Source organism: Elgaria multicarinata, chromosome 19 (assembly GCF_023053635.1).
Source record: "Elgaria multicarinata webbii isolate HBS135686 ecotype San Diego chromosome 19, rElgMul1.1.pri, whole genome shotgun sequence".
NCBI lineage: Eukaryota > Metazoa > Chordata > Lepidosauria > Squamata > Anguidae > Elgaria > Elgaria multicarinata.
This window is the reverse complement of record NC_086189.1, coordinates 18,698,946-18,722,806: the sequence shown is the minus strand read 5'-3', so window position 1 is coordinate 18,722,806 and position 23,861 is coordinate 18,698,946. Positions and strand designations below refer to the sequence as shown.

General features: G+C 48.6%; 2 protein-coding genes across 6 annotated transcripts in view; one reads left to right on the top strand and one right to left on the bottom strand.

The window, feature by feature from the left end:
- The window catches only part of NUP188 (nucleoporin 188), a 174,411-nt gene that overhangs the window by 31,994 nt on the left and 118,556 nt on the right, over window positions 1-23,861 (bottom strand). The window lies entirely within an intron of this gene.
- Window positions 794-23,272, top strand: CRAT (carnitine O-acetyltransferase). 5 transcript variants are annotated; one of them, XM_063145012.1, is made up of 15 exons: window positions 828-1,054; window positions 3,565-3,671; window positions 4,547-4,810; window positions 6,222-6,340; window positions 9,504-9,557; window positions 11,110-11,275; window positions 12,046-12,220; window positions 12,960-13,138; window positions 14,135-14,235; window positions 14,403-14,522; window positions 14,851-14,973; window positions 15,698-15,833; window positions 16,999-17,061; window positions 18,289-18,426; window positions 20,120-23,272. In XM_063145012.1, exons 2-15 carry the CDS (start codon window positions 3,654-3,656, stop codon window positions 20,333-20,335), a joined length of 1,872 nt encoding a protein of 623 aa, XP_063001082.1. In that variant the 5' UTR covers window positions 828-1,054; window positions 3,565-3,653; the 3' UTR covers window positions 20,336-23,272. The 5 variants fall into 5 exon arrangements, with proteins under 5 accessions (XP_063001083.1, XP_063001082.1, XP_063001079.1 ...); XM_063145009.1 differs by lacking the exon at window positions 3,565-3,671 and adding an exon at window positions 2,551-2,625; XM_063145010.1 differs by lacking the exons at window positions 828-1,054; window positions 3,565-3,671 and adding exons at window positions 1,253-1,498; window positions 2,551-2,625.

The window sequence follows — 23,861 nt, the reverse complement described above, 5'->3', positions numbered from 1 at the left end:
ACACACAAAGAAAAAGGGGTGAGGAGGGAAGAGGCAAACAAGCAAACTCATGCCCAATTCATCAATTATCATTGATGTGTGGGCACTCCCACACTAGAGGCCTTCAAGAGGCAGCTGGACAAGGTATGCTTCAGGGTGGATTCCTGTATTGAGCAGGGGGTTGGACTTGATGGCCTTGTAGGCCCCTTCCAACTCTACTATTCTATTATTCTATAATGACCAGCTGGGATGGAAACAGTTCAAGGAGAGGAGGAGCCAAAAGGAGCCGTTGTCTCAGCAGCGCTGATGGAATGGCTCAGCTGCCTCACCTCTCCCACTGCAGTCGCCTATTAAAATATGTGTCCAAGCCTCCACTCCATAAAATAATATTGAAAACCTGGAACATCTTACTATCCCAGTCCTTAGTGCAAGATTAAGGTTTTAGTTACACAGCAATTGTTTCATTCTGACCAATGCATTCCTTGCAGTCTTGATTCTTGCATTTATCTCTTAAGTCCGCTTGTTATCTTCTTTGAGCCAAATTCCTAGGTATTTACATTTCGTGACATGTTCAATCAGCACATTGTTTATTGTAACATTAGGCATACTATCACATAGTTCCACTTCCTCTGTCGTTCAGATCTAACACAACCAGGCTGGACTGGAGGACGCTGACCTCTTCCCCCTGCCCTGATTATCTCTGGCCCATACTTTCTTCCCTGCCAACACATCCATACTCATGCAGGGAGGCTTTACTCCTTCCCTCTGAGTTGGGGTCAAAGTCACATCCACACTTTGCAGGAACCAACTAGCAGTCAGGCCAATTCTCTGGCACGTTTACTCAGGCGTCCGTTCTGCTAAGTCCGAAGGCCGTTACGAAACGGGGGAGTTCTCCTTGAGCCCTGGCCATACATCATTTGGAAAGAAGGCTCGTCAAAAGCCGTCTGGTTTTCCAAACAGATCGCTCTCAGGGTTTGCACAGCATTCGGGGCACCGTCCCAAGGCGTTCCCTGAACCAGCCATTCCAACGGTTTTGGACTTCGATTCCCATCTGCCCCAGCCAGCAGATCCAATGGTAAGAAATCCTGGGAGTTGTCCAAAATATCCAGAGGGCATTGGGTTGGGGAATGCTGCCCTCAACGAAAACCATGAGATTTTCCGAACCGCGTCCGTCGAATTGCAATTTGTACATTCACGTGTTTGTAATATTGTGGGTGTCCTTGTGAAGGCAGGGCCGGTGCCAACAGTAGGCATATTTGGGCATCGACCGAGCGCCCACACCCCAGCAGGGGCCAACTGACACGATCCCCTTGAAGTTGCTCCTCCTCTTCACCTTTGCAAACTGCTCATTCACCTGCCTCTTGCTTTGGCCCCGACAACGGAAGGGGTTAGAAGGAGGAGCAGGAGACTCCGAGGCCTCCTTGCTCATTGAGTTTCTGCCCATCCAGCAAGTACGTTGTGGCAAGAATGAGGAAGAGGAGGAGAAGAAAGAGCAGCTGGTTACCATGGTGGCGAAAAGGTAGACCCACTGACGGATGGGGACCATGGAGGATGTCTCGCCCAAGAGCCCTCCGAAACCCAGAGCTGGCCCTGCCCTGAACAGTGCATAAAACCCTTTCCAGTTTTATGTATTTATTTATTACAGTTCGATCCCAAAGTTCTCTGGGCGGTTCAGAACAATGAAAACCACAAAATGCATCATAAATCAATCCATTAATGGTGTGGTGTAGAGATTAGAGTGTTGGACTGGGAGTCAGGCGATCCGGGTTCTAGTCCCCACTCGGCCCTGGAAGACCGCTGCGTGACTTTGGGCCAGTCACAGACTCTCAGCCCAACCTGCCTTACAGGGTTGTTGTTGTGAGGATAAAACGGAGAGGAGAAGGAGGATTATGTATGCCACCTTGTGTTCCTTGGAGGAAAAAAGGAGGGATATAAGAGTGCAATAAATAAATAAATATTATAATAACACTGTCATCTTTTGGGTGCCAGGTAACCCCACCCCTACTCCCCGGCATTTAATGCTATATGATGAGGCATCAATGTCTGCTTTTTTTAGGACAGGTCTGTTAGAGGAAAGCCTTGTTTATTTAAACTGTTTCTAGCTGTTGACACTGTTTTCATTTTTCTGTGTTAAAAAATTGTAAGACTATATTTATTATGCCGCATGTCGCATTTTTATGACTCGATGTAAACCGCCCAGAGTGCTTTGCCTATGGGGTGGTATAAAAATGAAATAAATAAAAGCATCACCATGTTCTTCCCTTGCACGAACAGCAGACCGCTGTTTGCAAAAGACAAGCCAAAAGGCTCGCCCATGACAAAGATGGCAGAGCGCGCGGCTTCTTTGGAGGGCAGCCGAAGGAGCTGCCCTCAGCCAAGATGGCTGCCTTCTAGCTCCTCCCCTTGGCAGCTGCCAATGCGGGTAGCAGCTGCAGCTCTCTTTGAGGCTACTCCTGAAGTTGCAACTTCAGTCCCTGGCCTTCCTGGGCTGGCCAAGGCCAACAAGCAGGACTTTGCACCCTTACACACACACACCTACACAAACACACACACACCCTCTTTTCCTCCCAGGCAGGGCCTTGCTCTTTGCAAAGAGGCGGTGCATCAGGAAGCAAAGCAATGCTGAGTTTCATAGCAAGAAGCATGGTGAGTAAGAGCTCAGAGTTTTCTGGGGTTGGGGGGTTGGGGGTCTTGCAAAGAAAAGGGTCCCCAGTTTGCTTGGTTGTTGCCCTCTGCAGGGAACAACCTTGGGGAGGAGACACCGCCAGGCCTGGCTAGGGGACACTTGCTTTGCCTTTTTGCAAAAAGCTGCCCAGTTGTCCTCTTTGCTGACCAGATCCTTGCAAGCAAGGAAGATTAAAAAACGTGTCTTGTCAATGTCGCCTTGTTTCTAACTCCTGGCTGGTCAATGTCGTTTCATTTCCAGCTCCTGGCTGGTCAATGCCCTTGTGTTTTCCTTCTGGCTTTCTGGAGAAGCTGTTGATTTATTTATTTTTAACTCTCCCTGACACTCCACACACAAATAATAGGGAGCATAGAATTATTTGTTTATCGGGAGGTCAGCGGCCCTTGTCTTGAGAAGGTTTGGTAAATAGGCATTTGCTGTCGGGTGGTGTGAAAATAAAGGCGGTGCACCAAACGAGGGAGAAAAACAAAAGTGGATTCTCAGGCAGAAAAAGGGGGAGTGACAGAAGATGGGCTGGAGCTGTCAAATGGCATCTGTTTCGTGGTCTCCTTAGGGCTTCAAGGGGCGCCCGACAGTCCTCAGGGGACCTTGGAGACATGGTTTTAATTGTGAGGAAGCATTTGCACTTTGGACATTTGTTGATTGAAACGATTCTACCTGGCTGGGGATGGAGGCCAGGGGATTGCTGGGTGCTGAGTCCAAGGCAGGAAAATGCTCTTTGGAACCCAAATGCGCTTTGCAGCAAGCCAGCCTCCCAGGGTGTATTTTTTTAAAGAGTGTAATAAAAAAAGAAAAGAAACCTTCAGAAATAAAATGGAACTCAGGAAGGGCAAAGAGACGTTTCCTATGAGCACACATTTTCTGATAACATTGATAGGGTTTGCTATTCCACTCACCAGAATACATCATAGGTGTGTGGTGAAGGACCGTTTGCCCCCTCGCGAGCCTGCCCCCCTTTTTGCACGCTACGTCCGAAGGCCTGTTCAGGATGCGGCCACCTTTGGAGGTGAGATGGGTGGCAACCGGAGACGGGGCCTTTTTTGGTGGTGGCCTCCCTTGTGTGTGGGAAAACTCTCCCTGGGGATGTTTAGCCAGTACTTGCGTAGCTACTAGTTCTTTGGCGGGAGGGGAAGGTTGTTTTTATCTTCCTGAGGTTTTATTTTTATTTATTTATTACTTTTCTATACCGCCCCAATAGCTGAAGTGCTCTTTTAATGGGGTTGTTCCTTCTGTTTCTCTGCTATTGTTGCTGTGAGTGTTAGTGACTTTTTATAGTTTTTATTGTGTGGATGCTAAACATTACATTTTTTAATGTGCTTGTTAGCTGCTGTGCATGCTTCTGCTGAAAGCTACGATAGCAGTGTTTTTAAATAAAACGTATCAGAAGGAAACCTTAAGAACGTAAGAAGAGCCCTGATGCTGGATCAGACCAAGGGTCCATCTAGTGCAGCCAAACAAGCACAAGCAGGACCTGAGTGCAAGAGCACCCTCCCACCCATGTTCCCCAGCAACTGGTGTATATAGGCTTACTGCCTCTGCTGCTGGAGGTATCCTATCAGATACTGGCATATTTCAGCTCTGCAACTGGGGGCTCATATGTTGAATATTTGTACACACAAAAACACACACACCTTCAAGTAGAAAACTAGCATGTCATGCTGCAGGCTAGGTTAGAATCCTTCTCTCTTGGCATCTAGTTTTCTGCATGCAGGGATTTTTATTTTTCTAATATGGAGAGGTTTTCATTCGTGAGCCCCCACCGGAACTCTGAAAGTTGGGCAGTAAGGCCTGTGAAATGGGTATAGTTTGGAGGGAACTCTGCTACATCCAGTTGTGGGACTGTGCAGCAAGGGAATTCACCCTGTTCTCCGCGGGTTGCAGGTGAAGCCGTCGACTTTGCTGAAGCCGGTGGCTTTGGGGAAGCTGTCGGGCCGCTACCTCGCCCACCAGGAAGCCCTGCCTCACCTCCCGGTGCCGCCTCTCCACCAAACCTTGGACCGCTACCTCTTGGCTCTGCAACCCATCATCAGCGAAGAGGAGCTGAGCCACACCAAAGCGCTGGTGCAGGATTTCCGCAAGTCGGGCGGCGTCGGGGAACGGCTGCAGAAGGGGCTGGAGAGAAGAGCCCGGAAAAATGAAAACTGGGTAGGTAGACCCCGGAAGGGGTCCGGGGATACCCGCCGCACGGCTCGCACACTGTCGCAAAGGCAGACAGTTCTCCCACGATCTTTTTCCAGCCAGCGACGTGGGGCTGGAACGTTTTCCGTGGGAAGTTTTCCACTGCAGGACATACTATTATTTATTTATTTATGTAGCGCCATCGACGCACATGGTGCGGTGCAGGATAAAACAATAAAACAGCACCTTTTGCCACAACAGCACACAAGTTAGTAAATTCACAACCGAAAAAGGAGAAGAAAAGCGCCACGTCAGCTCAGGAGGTAATAAAACTAACCAACGTTCTAAAACAGTAAAATCAGGCTAAAATTCCAAAACCTTTGGAGAAAAGAAACCGCTTTAGCGGAGTTTTAAAAAAAAACGTGATTGATCTCACGGCCCGTACACGCTGTCCTGAGATCCTAGTGATATAGGGAGGGATACAAGTGTTTTAAATAAATAAATAAATTTTCCAGGGGTTCCTTTTCCTGCAGGGAAAAAAAATTCCGCTTCATAAGTCCCGTCGGTAAGAATGAACGTAGGCCAAGACGCTATTCGGCCGACTTGGCCATTCCGAAGTTGTCATCCGTGTTTCTCGGGGGATTATCCCGAGCATGCATAATATGCCAGCAGAATTCACATATGTGTCACGGTGAACTGGAACTAGAAAATAGAGACTGCAAAACTGAAGGCGCCCAGCAATGTCACTGGGGAAAAGTGGAGCTCCATCGAAACAGATGAGGAATGGTCAGCATGTCCTGTGCAGTTCTTTGAGTTGCTAAAACTAACACATGTGTCAATGGTTTTCAGCCCCTTGATTTATTTTGCCTTACATTTTTGCCTTAAATTTAAATGATGTAAATGCTGTGGCTCTTAAAATATTTAAGTATTCCAAGAAAACTGTCTATATCGGGGTCCCGACGGGCACCTCTGAAGGTGCCCGCAGAACGGTTCACTCCCTGGCCCCTTCAGAAAAAAAGAATGTAATTAAAAATTGGAAACCGCCCGGGCGCCGGGTTCACCTTCCTGTTTCTGAACCTGGCGCTAATCAGCGGGCATGAAGAGAAAACGAGGCAAAGGGAAGAGGAAAAAGAAAGAGCAAGGCTAGGCGGGACGAGAAACAGCACAGCAGGCTGGGAGTTGTAGGAGTTTTTTTCTGTCTAAACATGCACAGAATAGCGCCTTTAATTATTCCTGTGGTTTTTTCCTCTTCCCTCATCATCCCTTTTTCCTCGCGTGTCACTGCTTTTTATATTGCAAGCCTGTGGGCAACAGGGGCTGTCTTTTCAGACTGAGTCTTTGTAAGCCTCTCCAGGAGTCATTTTTGACGGAGGATCGGGATCATCATCATCCAAATAATAAATAAATAATGCACCTTCTGTTTTTTCTCCCATCTCAGCTCTCAGACTGGTGGTTGAAAACGGCATACCTGGAGTATCGCTTGCCGGTAGTTGTGCATTCCAGCCCAGGTGTCGTTTTGCCCAAACAGGATTTTCTGGATCGTCAAGGGCAGCTCAGGTAACTCACCACCGTGGACGCAGAGGTTTATTTATTTATTGCATTTATATACCGCCGAAGCTCTCTGGGCGGTTTACAAAGGACAAAAACAGTTAAAAACAAATATGCAAAAATTTAAAACCATCAAAAGCATAAAAACAACAACATCCATTTAAAACAGGGTGTTGTGATTGGGATTGTCAAGAGGCACCTGGACGTGTGAGGAAGGCTTTTGGAGGTGGTAAGATGAAGCCTCCCAAGCCAAAACGTACCAGCTACTGGGAGTGTCAGGTTTCCTTCTGTGTCCTCAACTTCTTGAGCAACTCTTTAAGGATGTCTTGCTTCCTTAAGGGCCCCTCCTTCTCCTTCGCAGTAAAGTGGGGTTTAGGCTGTAGATGTTGGGTGATTGCACACCAGACACTTTGGGTGTAACGCAACAGTTCACTAGTATTTCCAAACAACCACATTAACATTAAACGTGTTTACTCAATAGAGATGAGTGATGCAAAAGGCACGTAAAGGAAAGTTGCCAAAACGCAAGTTCTTTTACCCTAGCTGCGTTTAGGCTTTTCCATCTGCTTCTTTCTTCTGCTCTCGTTTTTTCCCTGCTCTCTTTGGTTGGCTGGCTCTCTCGCCTCTCTTTTTGTACCCTCTTCCCCCAAAACAGAAAGTACAGTTTCAGCCTTGAAGAAATGAAGCAAACTGGGAGAAATGAAACTTAACTAGGGAAATGAATCATAATCGGATATATGAAACTAGTCCTCTCAGGGATACACCTAGCCAAAAGAAAAATCCCAGGCCTCTAAGCCTGACTTTATTACTTTACTTCTGTAAGCCTCTAACCTTCACAGGGAGGCAATGGAAGTCTGAGGGCGTGGGTGTCATGTCTTTCTTGCCGATTTTATTTTTATTGTTACATTTATATCCTGCCTTTTTCCCTCTTGCAAAGAGCCCAAGGTGACGTACATGGTCCTCCTCCTTTCCATTTTATCCTCACAACAACCCTCTGAGGTAGATTACGCTGAGCGTCAGTGAACCCCCAAAACTTCTCCGAAATGGAACTCGGCCCACGGGCTATAAGAGCTTCAACGCCCCTGATGTCTTGATATGGTGCTTTCGCTTGTGTCTTGCACTTTTCAGGGCCCTGACCCGAAGCGTGTGCAATATAAAATTCGCCCCAGGGAAACAACCGTGGAAGGGGGACGGAAACAGGGGCAGGGGTAAATGGCGTGCCTGCTCAGACCCTTAGTTCATCTTTGGAGTCCCTCCTCTGGGGCCCCCGCCAAAGGAAGCTTAGGCGGGTGATTACAAGAGAGAGGACCTTCTCAGACCTGGCACCGACATTGTTATCTTTTGGGCGCCAGGGAGACATCCCTCTCTTCTGTAGCCTACGTTGCTGTCTTTTTGGCTCCAGGTTTTAAAAACACACACTTCCTTTTCTCCCAGGCGCTATAAAGATCCTCAGATACTACATCTTCTTTATCGATTTCTGTGCTGTCTATTGCTTTGCGCTGTATTGCATTTTATCCTTTCTAATCTCTGTATAGCATTTCATATTCTCGACTGCTCGTCGGTCTTCTGTCTTCTCCTCCGTTTGCAATCCTCCCAGAGATTGGGCGAAGTAGAAATGGAATTCATAAATACAATTTGTTTATTACCGGTTTTCAAAGCACCTCTGTTCGGCAAATCCACACTCCCTCCTCCTTTGGATGTGCCTGGTCACATCTCTCGGGCTGTGTGTGGGTGGCAGTTTTGCAGAGGTGGGGGAGGAAAAATTGGGAAAGAGGAGATCTCAGGCGCGCACATGACAGATGCCAAGGTTAAGCTGGGATTCGCTGGAGGCGGAATTTGGAATGCAGTGTTTTCGATACGCCCAGATGGTAATTAAGACGATTCAGCATGCACCTTTGTCCCAGATCCCAGTGGATCTCCATGCTCTCCTTTGTTGCACACACGAGGAAGAAGCTCTGAACTTTATACAGGATCACCTTTCTAACACTTTCCCGTCGGCCCCTGTTTCTCCTTTCATCTGTCCTCAGGCTGTGTTTAAAAATACCGACCAATCCGAGAAAAGACCAAGCAAGTCGACGGAATAAAAGCAACTTTTTCCTCTTTACCAGGTCTTAGACCAACTGGCCTGTTTCAAGGTTTTCTGGGCGAAAACTGCCCCTAAACGTATCGAAAGCGGCATATACAAATAGCTCACGTGTTGTTGTTGTTTTTAAAAAACCACTAACGACACCAGGGCTGTGACATTTTAATCAGCAGATGTGCCTGCCCAAGACCTGAGTGTTTGGAAGTTCTAGTGCTGTGAAAGCAGGCCAAAGGTGGCAGCCGCTGGGCTAAACTGCACACCGGCGTTAAATTGAGCAGGCAGCTGATCCCAGCGGTTTTGTTTACTGCCTCCAGTCAGGGGAGGCTGGTGTCTTGGATGTCAGTGGGGTGGCGAATCCGCTCCGGGTTTCAGCCAGCTAAAGGAGCTTCTCCCAGGTGCTAGACAAGGCCCGCAAGGCCCCTAGAGCATTCGGCAACCGTCTGCCCTGACGCCAAAATTGTGCTCTTTCGCCCTGCTGTGTCAGTGGCAGCTGTAAAGGCCCCATTTACACAATGGTAAAGGCGCGAATGGAGCAATTTTGGTGCAAGTGAAGGACGCCAATTTCGGAGCGAGGGCGAGCGGCAACAATAGCAGAGAAACAGAAGGAACAACCCCCATTAAAAGCACGTCAGCTATTGGGGCGGTATAGAAAAGTAATAAATAAATAAAAATAAAACCTCAGGAAGATAAAAACAGCCTTCCTCTCCCGCCAAAGAACTAGTAGCTACGCAAGTACTGGCTAAACATCCCTGGGGAGAGTTTTCCTGCACCCAAGGGAGGCCACCACCAAAAAGGCCCCGTCTCCGGTTGCCACCCATCTCACCTCCAAAGGTGGCCGCATCCTGAACAGGCCTTCGGACGTAGTGTGGCAAACAGGGTAGGGCGAGCGCCCCCCGAAGTGGGCGCAGGGTGAGTTCACCCACCCCTTCCCTGGAGGAGGCCAACCCTAGAGACCCGGTAGGTTCACACAGGGAGAAGTGATTCTTGAGGCATTGCGGTCCCAGCCACGTCCAGACTACGTAGGAGAACATCAGCCACAGGGCTTGCCTTTCACCCATCTCCTTGCTTTGTCTATGTGGTTTTTTGCAGGTTTGCAGCCAAGCTGATCGAGGGAGCCCTGGACTTCAAGACTATGATTGACAAGTGAGTTTGGCCCGTGGGTGTCGTGCAGGCAGGGCTCGCAGGGGCAAAGCCCCAACACTTTTTGATGAGCAGGGACGCTGGGGTCATTTATTTATTTATTGAAAACATTTGTATCCCGCCCTATATCATTAGGATCGCCAGCTGCGCCCCTTCCTAGAGTCGGAAGACCTAAAGACGGTCATGCACACGCTGGTAACTTCGAGGCTCGACTTCTGCAAAGCGCTCTACATAGGGCTACCTTTGTGCCTAGTCCGGAAACTTCAATTAGTCCAAAATATGGCAGCCAGGCCACCGGCACACCTAGGGGGGACCACATCACACCAGTCTTAAAATCTCTTCCCTGGCTGCCAATTAGTTTCCGAGCAAAGTCTAAAGTGTTGGTTATCACCTTTAAAGCCCTACATGGTTTGGGTCCAGGCTACCTGCGGGATCGCCTTCTCCCGTACAATCCGCCTCGCACGCTCAGGTCCTCTGGGAAGAATTTACTCCAGCCAACAAAAACAAGGCTGACCGCTATTACCCAGAGGACCTTTTCTTCTGCCGCTCCCAGTTTGTGGAATGGCTTGGCGGGAGAGATTCGTCAACTTAACAGTCTTCCAAAATTTAAGAAAGCCATAAAGACTCATCTCTTAAGGCAGGCCTAACCAGTTGAATTTTAAGATGCCTTTTTTAATGGTGTGCTGCTTTTAATGATGCACTGGTTTTAAATGTTTGAATTAGTTTTATGTATTTTACGGTGTTTTCATTTGTGTTGTACCCCGCCTCGATCCAGAGGGAGAGGCGGGTAACAAATATATTTTATTATTATTATTATTATTATTATTATTATTATTATTCAATATAAAACAATAAATATACATGGCAGATGTGCTGCCACCCCCAGAATTCCCTGTTCCCTCTGGGCTTAGCTGCTCGAAGGAATAGACGGGTTGTGTTTTGGCAGAGTGCTCCATCGTCCGCTCTTTGACCGGCTCTGATCTTCTGTACGAGGGTTCAGTTTGTTTGCAAACGCATGTGCGCATTTACCAATAAATGGGACTGCGGCAATCGGGGGTGGTGGCAGAAGAGTCACCCCCAAGTTCATGGAATCCGTGTGACTTGAAAAAAAAAATCCACAGGTTGGGTGAAATACAAATTCATTTTCTCCATTGTGGATTTCTCCTGCATGGGCAAACGAATCGTCCCAGCGACAATATATTGTCCCCTGTTGGAATGCAAAGTATTTTGGGGTCTTGAATGGGCAATTCAGGACCACCACTACCCCCGGTTTGCTTTACCAAAGGCCTGCTTCGGACAGAGATGAAAACAGCTAGAAGTTCATTGATAGGCATCAACAAACTTCTAGGGAGCATATCTAGAGGATCATTATGATGAGCGTTTGCATGTCAATGTTGACTCCTGGGGCATCTCCTGACTTAGAGGTGACTTCCGTTAGGCGCGGGAAACGGGACCCCAGGTTAAGTTGTCTGACATCAGAAAAAAGTCCCCCTTTCATCGTCCTGTTTGAGTTCCCTGAGAAGCGGTTCTGAAACCGGTTTCTGTGCTGTTCCAGCGAGACCCTTCCTGTGGAGTACCTGGGTGGGAAGCCCCTCTGCATGAACCAGTACTACCAGATCCTCTCTTCCTGCCGTATACCCGGCCCCAAACGGGACTCCGTGGTGAACTACGCCAAAGGGAAGAAGCCCTCCACTCACATCACAGTGGTCCACAACTTCCAGGTAAAGGAAGGGCCCTCAGCACAGCCATTGAATCTCTTTTGACCTGGAGGGCTGGATTGAGTTTCGGAGAAGTTCTCGGGGCCCCGTGTTCTAATGGTGGGCAGGGCTTAAGGCAGCCTTCCTCAACCTGGGGCGCTCCAGATGTGTTGGACTACAACTCCCAGAATGCCCCAGCCAGCTGGGGCATTCTGGGAGTTGCAGTCCAACACATCTGGAGCGCCCCAAGTTGAGGAAGGCTGCCTTAAGGGAAAAGGGCTGGAGCCAAATGAACCAAAATGCCGGCACATTTTAGCTTCACTCTCTTGCTGCCAGTAACGAAGTTTTCGGAGAGGCATTCTGAGCTTTTGGAATTGGGGGGGGGGGGACATGCGTACAAATGCTAGGAAAATAGGGCAGAGGTAAGGGGTGTGGCCAAGGGAAGGGGCGTGGCATGGCCCTCTGGAAAACCCCAGAGGGCCAGAATTGGACTCCAGGCAAGATGGATTTGGCCCGCATGACAGTGGTTGAACACCCCTGCTGTAAGTGATGCCCCAAAGTGCCTATAAAGAGCCTCCACTTTTGCTTAACTTCCTTTTCTTGGAGGCTCCCCAAAGCCCTAGCCTGAGCATGTTTTCAAAGAGGTGCAACGTTGTTTTGTGGGGGTAGATATTTTGATGGCTGAGGTTCGGGCATTTCAATTTATTTATTGCATTTGATTCACAGTTCTTGTTTATTTTGAATAAAGGAGTGTCGTGTTGGTTTTTCTCTTCCCTCTTGCCCCCCCTCTCCAGTTCTTTGAACTGGATGTCTACAGCAGTGACGGCAGCCCTCTGACAACCGACCAGATTTTCATCCAGTTGGAGAAGATTTGGAACACTTCCCTTCAAACCAACAAGGAGCCGATTGGGATCTTGACTACCAACCATCGCAACAGCTGGGCCAAAGCCTATAACAACCTCATTAAAGGTCTGCCTCCTCCCTGTCAGAAAGGTGCCCCTATCTGCTACTTCTGGGGAGTCTCTGTTCCGTGTCCAGCCACCATTTGAAATTGAGTTGCAGGACGGGGACTTTTTGGTGGTGGGTCCAGGAGGCTTGTTTCGGGCTCTCTTTCCTCCCAATCTTAAGAAAGACAGTCAAAGCCAATTTTCCCCAACCTGGTGCCCTGCAGATGTTTAGGACTTCAACTCCCATCAGCCCCAGCCAGCCTGGCCAATATTCGGAATGCTGAGATTCTTGTCTAAAATACCTGGAAGACCCCAGGTTGAGAAGACCGGTCAAAACTCCTTGCTATTTTGATGTGCTTTGGATGTCCCCCGATCCCCAGAGCTTGTTGATTGTATTGTGATTTTGTTAAGTGTGTGTGTTTCAATTGATTTTATTGTTAATGTTTTTCATTACTTTCGTGAGTTGCTTTGGGGGCCCAAAAGGAGCATATATCTGTCATGATAAGACGATCTGGGGCATTCTGGGAGATGCAGTCCAACACATCTGGAGTGCCCCAGGTTGAGAAAGGCTGATCTAGCCCATTGTTGCCAACACTGACTGGCAACAGCGGCTCTCCAGGATTTCAGGCAGTTTTTCCAGACCCACCTGGAGGTGCTGCTGAGGATTGAACCCAGGGCTATACCACGTCCCCTCCCCAGGGATAAATCTGCGCAGTGCACGTTTTTCCACCCGCTTGTGCCACGTCATCTTCTCTTCCCAGACAAGACCAACAAGGAGTCTGTGCGTTCGATCGAGAAGAGCATCTTCACGGTCTGCTTGGACGCCCCGATCCCGCGGGTCTCGGACGACATCTACAGGAGCCGGGTCGCTGCCCAGATGTTGCACGGCGGGGGCAGTCGCTGGAACAGCGGGAACCGATGGTTCGACAAAACCCTTCAGGTGGGGAACCGGGCTCAGCAGGGTTTGCGTGTGGTGGAGTTCTTTCCCAGAACAGTGTCAAGCCTGCTCCCACATCAGCCTGCGTGAACACCGGCATCATCTCAGGGTGCAGGCGCTTCTCTGAGCGCCCCAACTAGCCAGGTGGTTAAAGATGTCAAAGAAATGCGTTTGGGGTAGAGTTTCCCACAGGAAAGATGATATGCCGGTGCGCCCCTTCCTAGAATTGGAAGACCTGAAGACGGTCGTGCACGCGCTTCTGCAAGGCGCGACTTCTGCAATGCGCTCTACATGGGGCTACCTCTGTGTCTAGTCTGGAAACTTCAATTAGTCCAAAATATGGCTGGTCACTGGTACACCTAGAGGTGACCATATTACATCAGTTTTAAAATCTCTTCACTGGCTGTCAATTAGTTTCCGGGCGAAGTACAAAGCGTTGGTTATAACATTTAAAGCCCTGCATGGTTTGGGTCCAGGCTACCTGCGGGATCGCCTTGTCCCGTACAATCTGCCCCGCACACTCAAGTCCTCTAGGAAGAACTTCCTTCAGCCAGCCTAAACTAGGCTAACAGGTATTACCCAGAGGACCTTTTCCTCTGCTGCTCTCAGACTGTGGAATGGCCTGCCGGAGGAGATTCGTCAACTTGACAGTCTTTTAGAATTTAAAAAAGCCATTAAGACTGATCTCTTCCGGCAGGCCTAGCCAATGAAATTTTAGGATGTTTTCAAGATGTTTTAATCATGTATGGTATGTTTGTAATCAGTTTTTAATGTGTATTTTATATCATGTTTTTATACTGATTCTTTTATACTTTGAATGGTTTTAGTTTTTGTGAACCGCCCAGGGAGCTTTGGCTATTGGGCGTTATAAAAATGCAATAAATAATAATAATAATAATAATAATAATAATAATAATAATAATAGGCGGAGCGTTCTTTTCCCCTTCTTGGCCGTGCACAGGGCCGTTCCTCTCTTACGGCCTCCAATTCCCCTTGCAGTTCATTGTGGCTGAAGACGGCTCCTGCGGGTTGGTGTATGAACACGCGCCCTCGGAGGGTCCTCCCATTGTCGCCTTGCTGGATCACGTGGTGGAGTACACGTAAGGGCGCCTTTTTTCACCCCGAGGGCCGGATTCTCTTCCATAGAACCTCTCAGGGTACCATTCGGAGGGCACCGGGTTGGTAAGGCCTGTAGAATGTTATGCTTGTGAGTGATATGTCTCTTTTCGGAACTCCTTTTGACCGTGTGGTTGCCGTTCCTTGGTAGAAAGAAACCAGAGTTGGTGAGATCTCCCATGATCCCGTTGCCGATGCCCAAGAAACTGAGGTTTAACATCACCCCAGAAATCAAGAATGACATCGAGAAGGCGAAACAGAACCTCAACATGTGAGTGATGGAGAAGGGGTTATTGACAGAGGGGGAAAAGTTCAGGACAGAGCAAGAAGAACAGGCGCCCATGCAGTGTGGACAACGGCTGTCCCTCTTCACATACTGAGAATCCTACTTCCTTTTCCTTCGAACTAAGTATGTGGGTGGGGGATCCAAGTTCCTAGTCCCTATGAGGACTGTTCTGAATCTTGGAAGGTTTTCTTTCTGGGTTCAGCAATGATGGATAACTTCTGTAGCTCGACCCATTGTGTTAGCGACCTCAGTTGCTTGCCTTCGCACCTGCAGCATCTCACGGGACCATTTCCCTTCCTCTGGTCGTTCACAGAATGGTGCAAGACTTGGATATCAAGGCCATCGTCTTCCACCAGTTTGGGAAGAATTTCCCCAAGTCGCAGAAGATCAGTCCGGACGCTTTCATCCAGATGGCTTTGCAGCTGGCGTATTACAGGTGAGTCCGTGACCGGAGGTGGGTGCGTGGCTTTGCTTTCTCGCCGTCCTCAGAATGTTAACAGCGGCTTTCTTGGGTCAGGCCAACAGTGAATGTAGTCTAAAATCCTAGAGCTCACAGCTATAGGTTCTGAATTCCTTAGCGCAGGGGGGCACCGAGGGCCACTTCAGACGGTATCGGGGCCCACTCAACTGTGCATGCGCTCACACAAACACACTTACATCTAGAAGGCACCATATTGGAGAGGAGTGTTCTAACCCAGGCCTACAGAAGCTTAGGCTCACGGTGGCCAAATTGGCCACATGGCCACGCCCCTTTCCCCGAACAATTATCACTTGGCAGCTTTCCACCTGCTGCTCTTTCCGCTTCCATTCTAAAAAGAATGCCATGCCTCTTCGACAGCCGAGTTGCTGGCAGGAAGCGCTTGAGGCTGAAATAGGCTTGCTTTTCTGGCCACACCCCTTTTGGGTTGGGCTCCACCCAACCCTGGGAAGCGGCCCCCGAGAGCTTCTCCAGAACGGAATCCGGCCCTCGGACTGAAAGCGGCTCTGCTCTCAACAAAGGAATAAAAATCCTGCCGGATAAAACACGCTAAAATTCCACTGCAGCAGGACGAAGCATTGCCGGAATCAGTCCTCTCTTGGGCTTTCGCAGAGAAGGGTTGTGTCTGTCTGTCTGTCCGCCTTTGCCTTTTCCCGGCACTTTCTTCTCCGCTTCCTTCTAGGATGTACAGCCAGGCCTGTGCCACTTACGAGAGCGCTTCGCTCCGGATGTTCCGCCTGGGCCGGACAGATACAATCCGCTCGACCTCTGTGGACTCTCTGAAGTTTGTGGAGGCCATGGATGATGCCAGCAAGCAGGTAAAGGGAAGGAACACTGTTCTTGCCTGCCGTGACTCGGCCAAATCCAGTTGGCCATATTCTCCTGGCCGGTCAAACAGGCACGGCAGGCTTTTTGTGTTGTTGAAAAGAGAGAGAAAACCTACTAGATCTGTTTGATCAGGAGGTGACGGTGGAATATAAAAGGAAGCGTGCAAAGACAAGAAAACAGGCTGAAACACTCATTGTTTAGCTGTGTTTTTGATGATATTCTTTACAGGTGTTTTATGATTGTAAATGACTTTTCTTGTGTTTTCATTTCGCTCCATTTCATTTCTATACAAGCCAATAGCATTCTGGGTAGGCCACAAAAATTTAAACCGCAAATCTTTTTCTCCTTGTGTAAACATTTTTCAGGAAACAGAATTGTTTCTCTTCTCCCATATTTAATGTAATATGTAATGACTGTGGGGCTGTTTTTTGGCTCATTGTTTTTAAAGGTGTTATAGTGTTTTTAAATGTATGTGTATTTTGCGTGTTTTTGTGGTTTTTAATCTTTGTATATTGTTTTTAAGTGTTTCTATCTTATGTGAACCGCCCGGAGAGCTTCGGCTATGGGGCTGTATACAAATGCGATAAATAATAATAGAAAAAACAGAGGTCTGGTTTGCACATAACTCTAAACGATGGTTTATTTAACCCACGGGCTCCTGAATTCTGAGTTGTCGTGATGTGTGAACCCAGCCTTGCTAACAAGCCATAGTTTGCTAACCATGGACAACCCAGAAAGAGAGCCATGGTTTGTTGCTGGGCTGTGAACCCAGAACTGTGGATTGCTTGTGGCTTGGTTTGTCAGGCTACAGGGGCAATAGACACGTTTTTTAAAAAACCACCCTACTCTACATGCCCATTCTACAACAGTGCAAAGGCGTCTGGGATACGAGGTAGAAAAAAGGAGTTTGGAAACAAACACACCAGGGACTGAGAACACAAGCCAGAGTTTGTTTGATCGTCTGCCAGGCCAACCATGGGTACGGCAACGGTCTATCAATTAAATAAGCTGTGGTTAGGGTTACGTGCGAACCAGGCCATAGTCTTCTTGGTGAATAGCCCGTGCTGCTAATGGGAAGGGTTGAGGTCATGCCGACGGGCTGTTGAAATGGAGGTGCGGTTTCAAAATGGTGCTTTCTGGCTGTCCCCTCTTCAGGACCAGGAGAAAGTGGAGCTTTTGAGGAGAGCGACCCAGGCCCATCGATCCTATACTGACATGGTGAGTGCCACCACCACCCGCCCAAAATCCATCCCTAAATCCATTGGGCAAAGCAGCTTCTCTGGTGTACCAATAGATAAATAGAAGGATGGATTTGGGGTGCTTGTTTCTGATACGACACTCTCAGAGAGCCTGAGCCTCCTAGCTTAAGAGAGTCTATCTCCTCACTGCCATGGTGACCGGCTGGCCTTGCTCCTGTTCCTCATCATGGCTCCCACTTGCTTGCTCGCTTGGCAGGCAGAGAGCCAAGAAGCACGTTGGCCGCAGCGCCATTGTCTGGGCCAGAGCGAGGCAGACCAAGCAGGTTGCACTAGGGCAACCTTCCTCAACCTGGGGCGCTCCAGATGTGTTGGACTGCATCTGGGGCATTCTGGGAGATGCAGTCCAACACATCTGGAGCGCCCCAGGTTGAGGAAGGCTGCACTAGGGGAAGAGGGGCAGCAAGTCCAGGGGCGCTTGTCAGTGGGCCCATTAGGGTGGGACCCCTCAGCATGCTGACCCTTGGCAGCTGCCTTGATTGCAGCTAAGCTCAGAGAGAACAGGGGGGTCTGATTTGCAACCCTGCCAATCAAAAAGCCACCGGGCTTTGACGCTGCCAGCCCCGCCTCCGCTACGCCACTGGGTGGCAGCTGCCTATATCACGCACGAAACGACGTTATGCTGAGCCTTCTCTAGCCCAGCGTGGTTTATTCTGGCTGGAAGTCCCTCGGGAAGAGCGTAGGCTTTTCCCTGGCTCTGCGGCATTTGAGATCTGAGCTGTTGGCCGTCTACTGCACCCACACCTTGTGGTAAAGCCGGGTGAGAGTAAGATAGGTGAACAAGCAAGTTGCAACGAGGAAGAGGGGGAGCAGCTCCAGGGGATTTTTGCCAGTGGGCCCCGGAAGTGCCTGACTGTACCCACACTTGGCACCGTCCAACATGGCGTTTCCATGGGCTTTGGCTTATTTTGAAATGTAAACACTACATAGTGGCCTGGATCCAGATTTAACACCAGATCCAGGAGTCTTCTGCTCACCCTATTCCTTCCCACCGCGCCCCCTCGCCCCAATGAAAATGCTACACATGGGGTGTGGTGCGGGAGGGGAGGATGCGCGAGTAGAGTTCTTCCTCGTGGGGAAGGCAGATCTTGAATCCGACCCCAGGTTTTTAAAGCCATGGCTTTCCCCCCAGTGTTGCTCTTTTGTGATTCGGCCGTGTGGATTTTGTACCCCCATTTCTTCCCTTTAGGCGATTAAAGGGGACGCCATTGACCGCCATCTCCTGGGCTTGAAACTCCAAGCCATCGAAGACCTTGTCAGCATGCCAGAGCTCTTCATGGACACAGCCTTTGCCGTGGCCATGCACTTCAACCTCTCCACCAGCCAGGTGAGCGGCCACCGAGCAATCCTGGGGTGATCTGGACACCCGGCTGTCTTAGGCTGCACCAGAGCGCAATATGACACAGGGCGCGGCATTTTGGGAGCCCCGGCAATCTCTCGGTGCTGTAGTTTAATTTTTTTAAAAAGTTTCTAGTCCTTATGATAGCAAAAGGAACATTTGAAACTTGTGCTTCTGGTATCCAGCAACGTTCCTCAGTGGTGTGTGTGCGCAGGCCAGAAAGGACTTCTATCCGATTAGGGATTGGAGCATTAGAGCCTTTCTTAAACTCTTGGGTATTGGAAGCAGAATAATTTGTGTGATTTGCTCAGACCCCAAGTACATGTTTGCCAGTACGTACTTTACTTTGGCAGAGAATACAGGCAAATCTACTGATACCCTTCGCTACCTAATGAACATTTGTTGTTTTCTTTGTCCTCATTTTCCTCCTACTAAATCCTATATCTCAAGACGATCTTCTCTGGACTACAAGTAGAGACAGGGTGCAGAAACGAGGGCCAAATATGACCCTCCTGCAGTCCGGGTTTTCCAGATGACCACGTCGTCTTCCGCAACCACCGATCATTTGGCGTTTTCATTTCATTGTTTGGTGTCGGACAAGGAACACGCAGGCCTAGGCACACAAACATGTGCATAAACCTGGGGGTTCCCTTGCTAGTGAAGGAATTGCTTGCTTATCTTGGATTTCTCATCAAAAATGGGAGATAAGGAAGGAGAGGCAGATTCAGGCGGGGTCCGGAGGGCCGCCAAAAATGACTTGGTGGGCCATGTGCAGCCTTCGAGACCTTTTTGCACCCCGGATTGACAGCAAAAACATTTGTCATTATCGAGAGCCAGTGCGGTGTAGTGGTTAGAGTTTTGGCCGAGGACTGGGGAGTCTCGGGTTCCTGTCCTCACTTGGCCGGGCGACTTCAGGTCTTTAGTTGTTGTGAGGATTAAAATGGAGAGGAGGAGGAGGAGGGTCATGTAAGCCCACTTGGGTTACATGCAAGAAGCAAGAACTCGTGCAGAACGCTGCGGCTCGGCTGTTGTCTGGAGCTGCCCCTTTCCAGCATGTCACTCCTCTGCTGAGGGAACTGCACTGGCTGCCTATTCGCTACCGGGCCATGTTTAAGGTTCTTGTACTTGTGTACAAAGCCCTAAACAACTTGGGACCAGGATACCTGAGAGAGCGCCTTCTCCCTTACCAACCTGCCCGGTCACTGAGGTCATCCGAGGGCATGCTCCTGGTGGTTCCACGTAGATCCATCCTCTGATTGGAGTCCACCAGGGGAAGAGCCTTCAGCGTGGTGGCCCCCCTCCTGTGGAATTCCCTGCCCCTGGAGGTCAGGCAGGCGCCAACCTTGTACTCCTTTCGGCGCCTCCTGAAAACATCTTTATTCCAAGAAGCCTTTCTCTAACATGCAGCCTTGGATTACTGTTATTGCTTTTAAATTTTGTTTTAACTGTTTTTATTCTGTTTTTATTTTCATTTTACCTTGTATACCGCTCCGAAGTTTTTCAATGGGCAGCGGTATATAAATATTCTAAATAAATAAATAATAAATAAGAGGAAGAAAGGCAGAATAGGGACCTAATACTAAATTTTTTAAAATAAAAACGATCTCTCATCCGCTGCCATGAGTCTCTGTTTCGAAAAGATTCCCGACGACGTAAACGAACTGCATCTTTTTCCCTCTAGGTTCCCGCCAAGACGGACTGCGTGATGTGTTTCGGCCCCGTCGTCCCGGACGGCTACGGCATCTGCTACAACCCCATGGCCGAGCACATCAACTTCGCCATCTCAGCCTTCAACAGCTGCAGCGATACCAACGCGGCCCGCATGGCGCATTACTTGGAGAAGGCCTTACTGGACATGCGGCAGCTGCTCGAGTCGAATCCCAAGTCCAAACTTTAAAAGGCGAAAATCACCGTTGGAAAACTTTCAGGGGTGGGGTGGGGTGGGGGCAAAGACTGTCCAGGCTCCAGATGTGGGCTGTGTGGGCCACCCGTGCTGATGACAGAGAGGGTGGCCCCCCGTTTGCCTCTCTGGGACTACGAGGCGAATGCAGAAATCCGTACATGTGCCTTCTTGTAGCTTGGTAGGGCGGACCTCGTCCTGGGATTCCAAAAGTGCCCTGCGTTTCCCCCACCCCCAAGGTTGCAGACTGACACTTCCTCATAAGGCATCATTTGTATGTTTGTTTTGCTGTGGAAACAATATAGAAAACGTATCCTTTCCTCCCTCAGCGGGCAAGTCGGGAATTCACGCTCCCCTGCCGACACTGCGAAAGGAGCGGAGGATCCTCAAGGCCACCTCTGGGACTCTTGGCTGGTTTGGTGTCGACCTTTACGGCAGTTCCGTGCCTTCCAAGGACCCCGTTAAGATCCCCTTTGGTGCTAGTCTGGAGAGGAGAGGGTCTTTCCGCCCTAATTTCTCCCAAGGGTTTTGGTCCCGTTTTGTTCTTTATCCCGAGAGCGCTCCCCTCTCACCGCCGCCCCCGAATCCGTCCTCGCATGTTTGAAAATCGTTTGCGTGGTACCCGTCGTCACAACGGGCACCTTCCTGTGGGTCGGGCCGTTTTTATTGTTTGAACGTGAAACTCTCTTTACGTTATTGTTGAAGAACATGTTGGCATCTCTTCTGGCCAGACTGCTGGAGGGTCCTCCTTTCTTTTTGGCTTGTTTGGCACACCTGATAGTCAGGTACGTGAACACCGAGCCATCTCAAAGCCTTGAGGCGTCTTGCCAGCCTTTGGAAAGCCTCCGGTATGATTTCTGGGGTTGGGTTCAGATTTACGTCGTCTTGTTTTTCCTGGGCAGCATTTTTCCCCCATAGGGAAAAATGGCAGCCACTGACGTATATATGAGAAATAACGGTGTGAATGTGGAGATCCCATTAAGGTAGGGGACTAAGGCTGCATAGATAGCCCTGCCCTAAGCATGTGACAAAGCCTTGGAAGGAGATGGAACGTTTTGGAATTAGCTTTTAGTTTTCTTTTCTCCTCTCACCCCAGCTCCATCTTTTCCCCCCTGCTTGCCTTAACTAAATGCCGGTAAGTTATACTGTGACTCACCTGCACAGCTAACGATTGTTCAAAATCGCCGCCTTTGCCCTGTGCTACTTGTTTGAGGAACTTTTTCCTGTTCGCCGCTCAGTGGGTTGGATTTTATGCTGGATCAACAGCACTGAATCTATGAATGTAGGAAATTCCCTGCCCTGGGTGGTAATTTTAGGGTTGAAACATCCGTGTGTACACATACCACCACTCTTAAAACTTTTGGGGCAACTTCAAATTGAACCCCAAATACATGGGCATTCACATCTGCAGAAAAGATTCCCCTGAAACTCTCCTTTCCAAAATCCAGTTTTGAAATGGAAAAGCTAGAAAAATTCATACACACACATACCTAGCGGTGGGGTTCAGTTAACTTTCCAGTCACACACTTTTGAGGGAAACCCTCTTGCTAAATAATGTGCCATTGGGAGACTTAAAGGTGCTCACTTGGGTGCTAGAAGTACTTCTATGTAGATAGTCTAGAGAGGAAAGCTGGGATTTTAATTGGGGAGGGAAAGGGGAGAATTAAACCACTGTACTCTTAGAGGTCTGCCAAAATTATTGCCTTGGTCTCAACTATTCCCTTGGCAACTTTTAAAACCATGAGGATGTGGAGTTCTAAGTAACTGAATCCTTCATTTTTTTTAGGACGATGAAAGGGGAAATCAGGAACTAGAAAGACTCAGTAATTTTTTCACCAGGGATGAGGCGGAGGGAGAGAAGACAAATACTCAATTCATACAGTGCAGATCTGTGCAATTGCCACGATGCACTATCATTTCCGCAACAACATATGATGCCAAGCGCCAATTTGCCAAACCACTTGCACTTACTTTACAATGTGCTGATAACGTTTTGGGGGAAAGTTAACGGTGGCAATCGGATGCAGATTTTAAGGCCGTGTCTTTGAATGCGAACCCTGAATTGTGGATTGGATTGTGCCAAACAGATGTGGGTTTCTTGAACCCTTTGCTTCATGGTTCCCGGTTTTATCACATCTTCTGCCGTACAGGTTCAGAGATTTATCTTGGCCGTCATGAGGGTTGGGAACTTGAACCCCTCCTGCTATAGAAGTGCCTTATATTGCCCACTCCCAGGGACGAAGGGAGATTGTATTTTTAAGTGTGTAGAACTGTTTACAAGAAGTTTGTGAGTAACATTTGGTACGTTGGTGTTCTTAACTGCAATCTTTGATTTCCCCATCCTCCTTTTTTGATGTTTGCAGTGACCAGATTCAGTGCTGGGGATTATATATAGCTGCTTAAAAACTGGGATTTATGTATTAGGGTTCTTTATCAAATTAATATATAAAAATGGTGGGAGCTAGAAGCATGTGCAGGAATGCCTGGTTCAAATCTCGCCTTACCACCCCTAGACCTAGTAGGTGGATCGTTTATGCCTGGCAGTGCCCACTCCCTGCAATGATAATACTGACCTACCTTACTGGGTCGTTGTAAGGATTGAAATAACTTGGAAGAGCTTGGAACACTCGAAAGCTAAACCATTCTATTATTTGAAAATACCAAAACACTTATGTATGCTGCTTACTTATAAGCTGTGGCCTTAAAGACTGTGAAGTTGTGCATATCCAAGCTATTTTAGTGTTAGAATTAGCGCTGTTTAACAGATACTGCAAAGTTCTGGATGTGCCTGATTTTATATTACTTCTGCCGAGTGCTTGCATGATCTGCTTGTAAATTTAACTAAATTGTATTATTGTTGTTGTTGTTTTGATAATGTATAAATGGCTCCTGAAAGACACAGGAATTCCGCTTTCTAACCCAATTAAAAAAAAGAGGGGGAGGAAGTTAAGGTTCATTTGTAGTTTTTTCCTACGTACGGCTCCAGGTATTACGTTCCCGCGTGGAAGGTACTTATGCAGAGGAAGAAGCGATAACAATACTAATGTAACAAATTAGAGGGGGGGGTGGCATCGAACCTCAGGACCAGCAATCCGGCCCGGGGAGCAGTCCCCCGCAAGGCCGCACCTTTTACCCAAGCACCAATCATTTGCCAGTTCACCCGCTTTTGAAATGCCTCTCCTAAGCCTTTGATATAGACAGCAAGAGCTTCTAGCTACAATATGCCGGTATTTGGGGGTGGGGGGGTCTCTCGACCCCTTTGGAACCGCCAACTGCTGGGATGCTTCCTTCCCCGACAGCTTCTCCGAAACGAAATTCGGCTTTTGGGTTGAAAGAGCTTCGGCTTAGAGATCAGACGTTTAAGCAAGGCGCGCTCAGGTGTGGGATAAAAATACTATATATAAATAGATAGAAAACTGCGCGAAACTGGGTAACCACCGAAGAATTAGCGGTAAGAGGGTGGGACCCATTTGGAAAACCCCAGAGGGGAGATGGCCCGCGCCACTGAGGTGCAACGGAATGG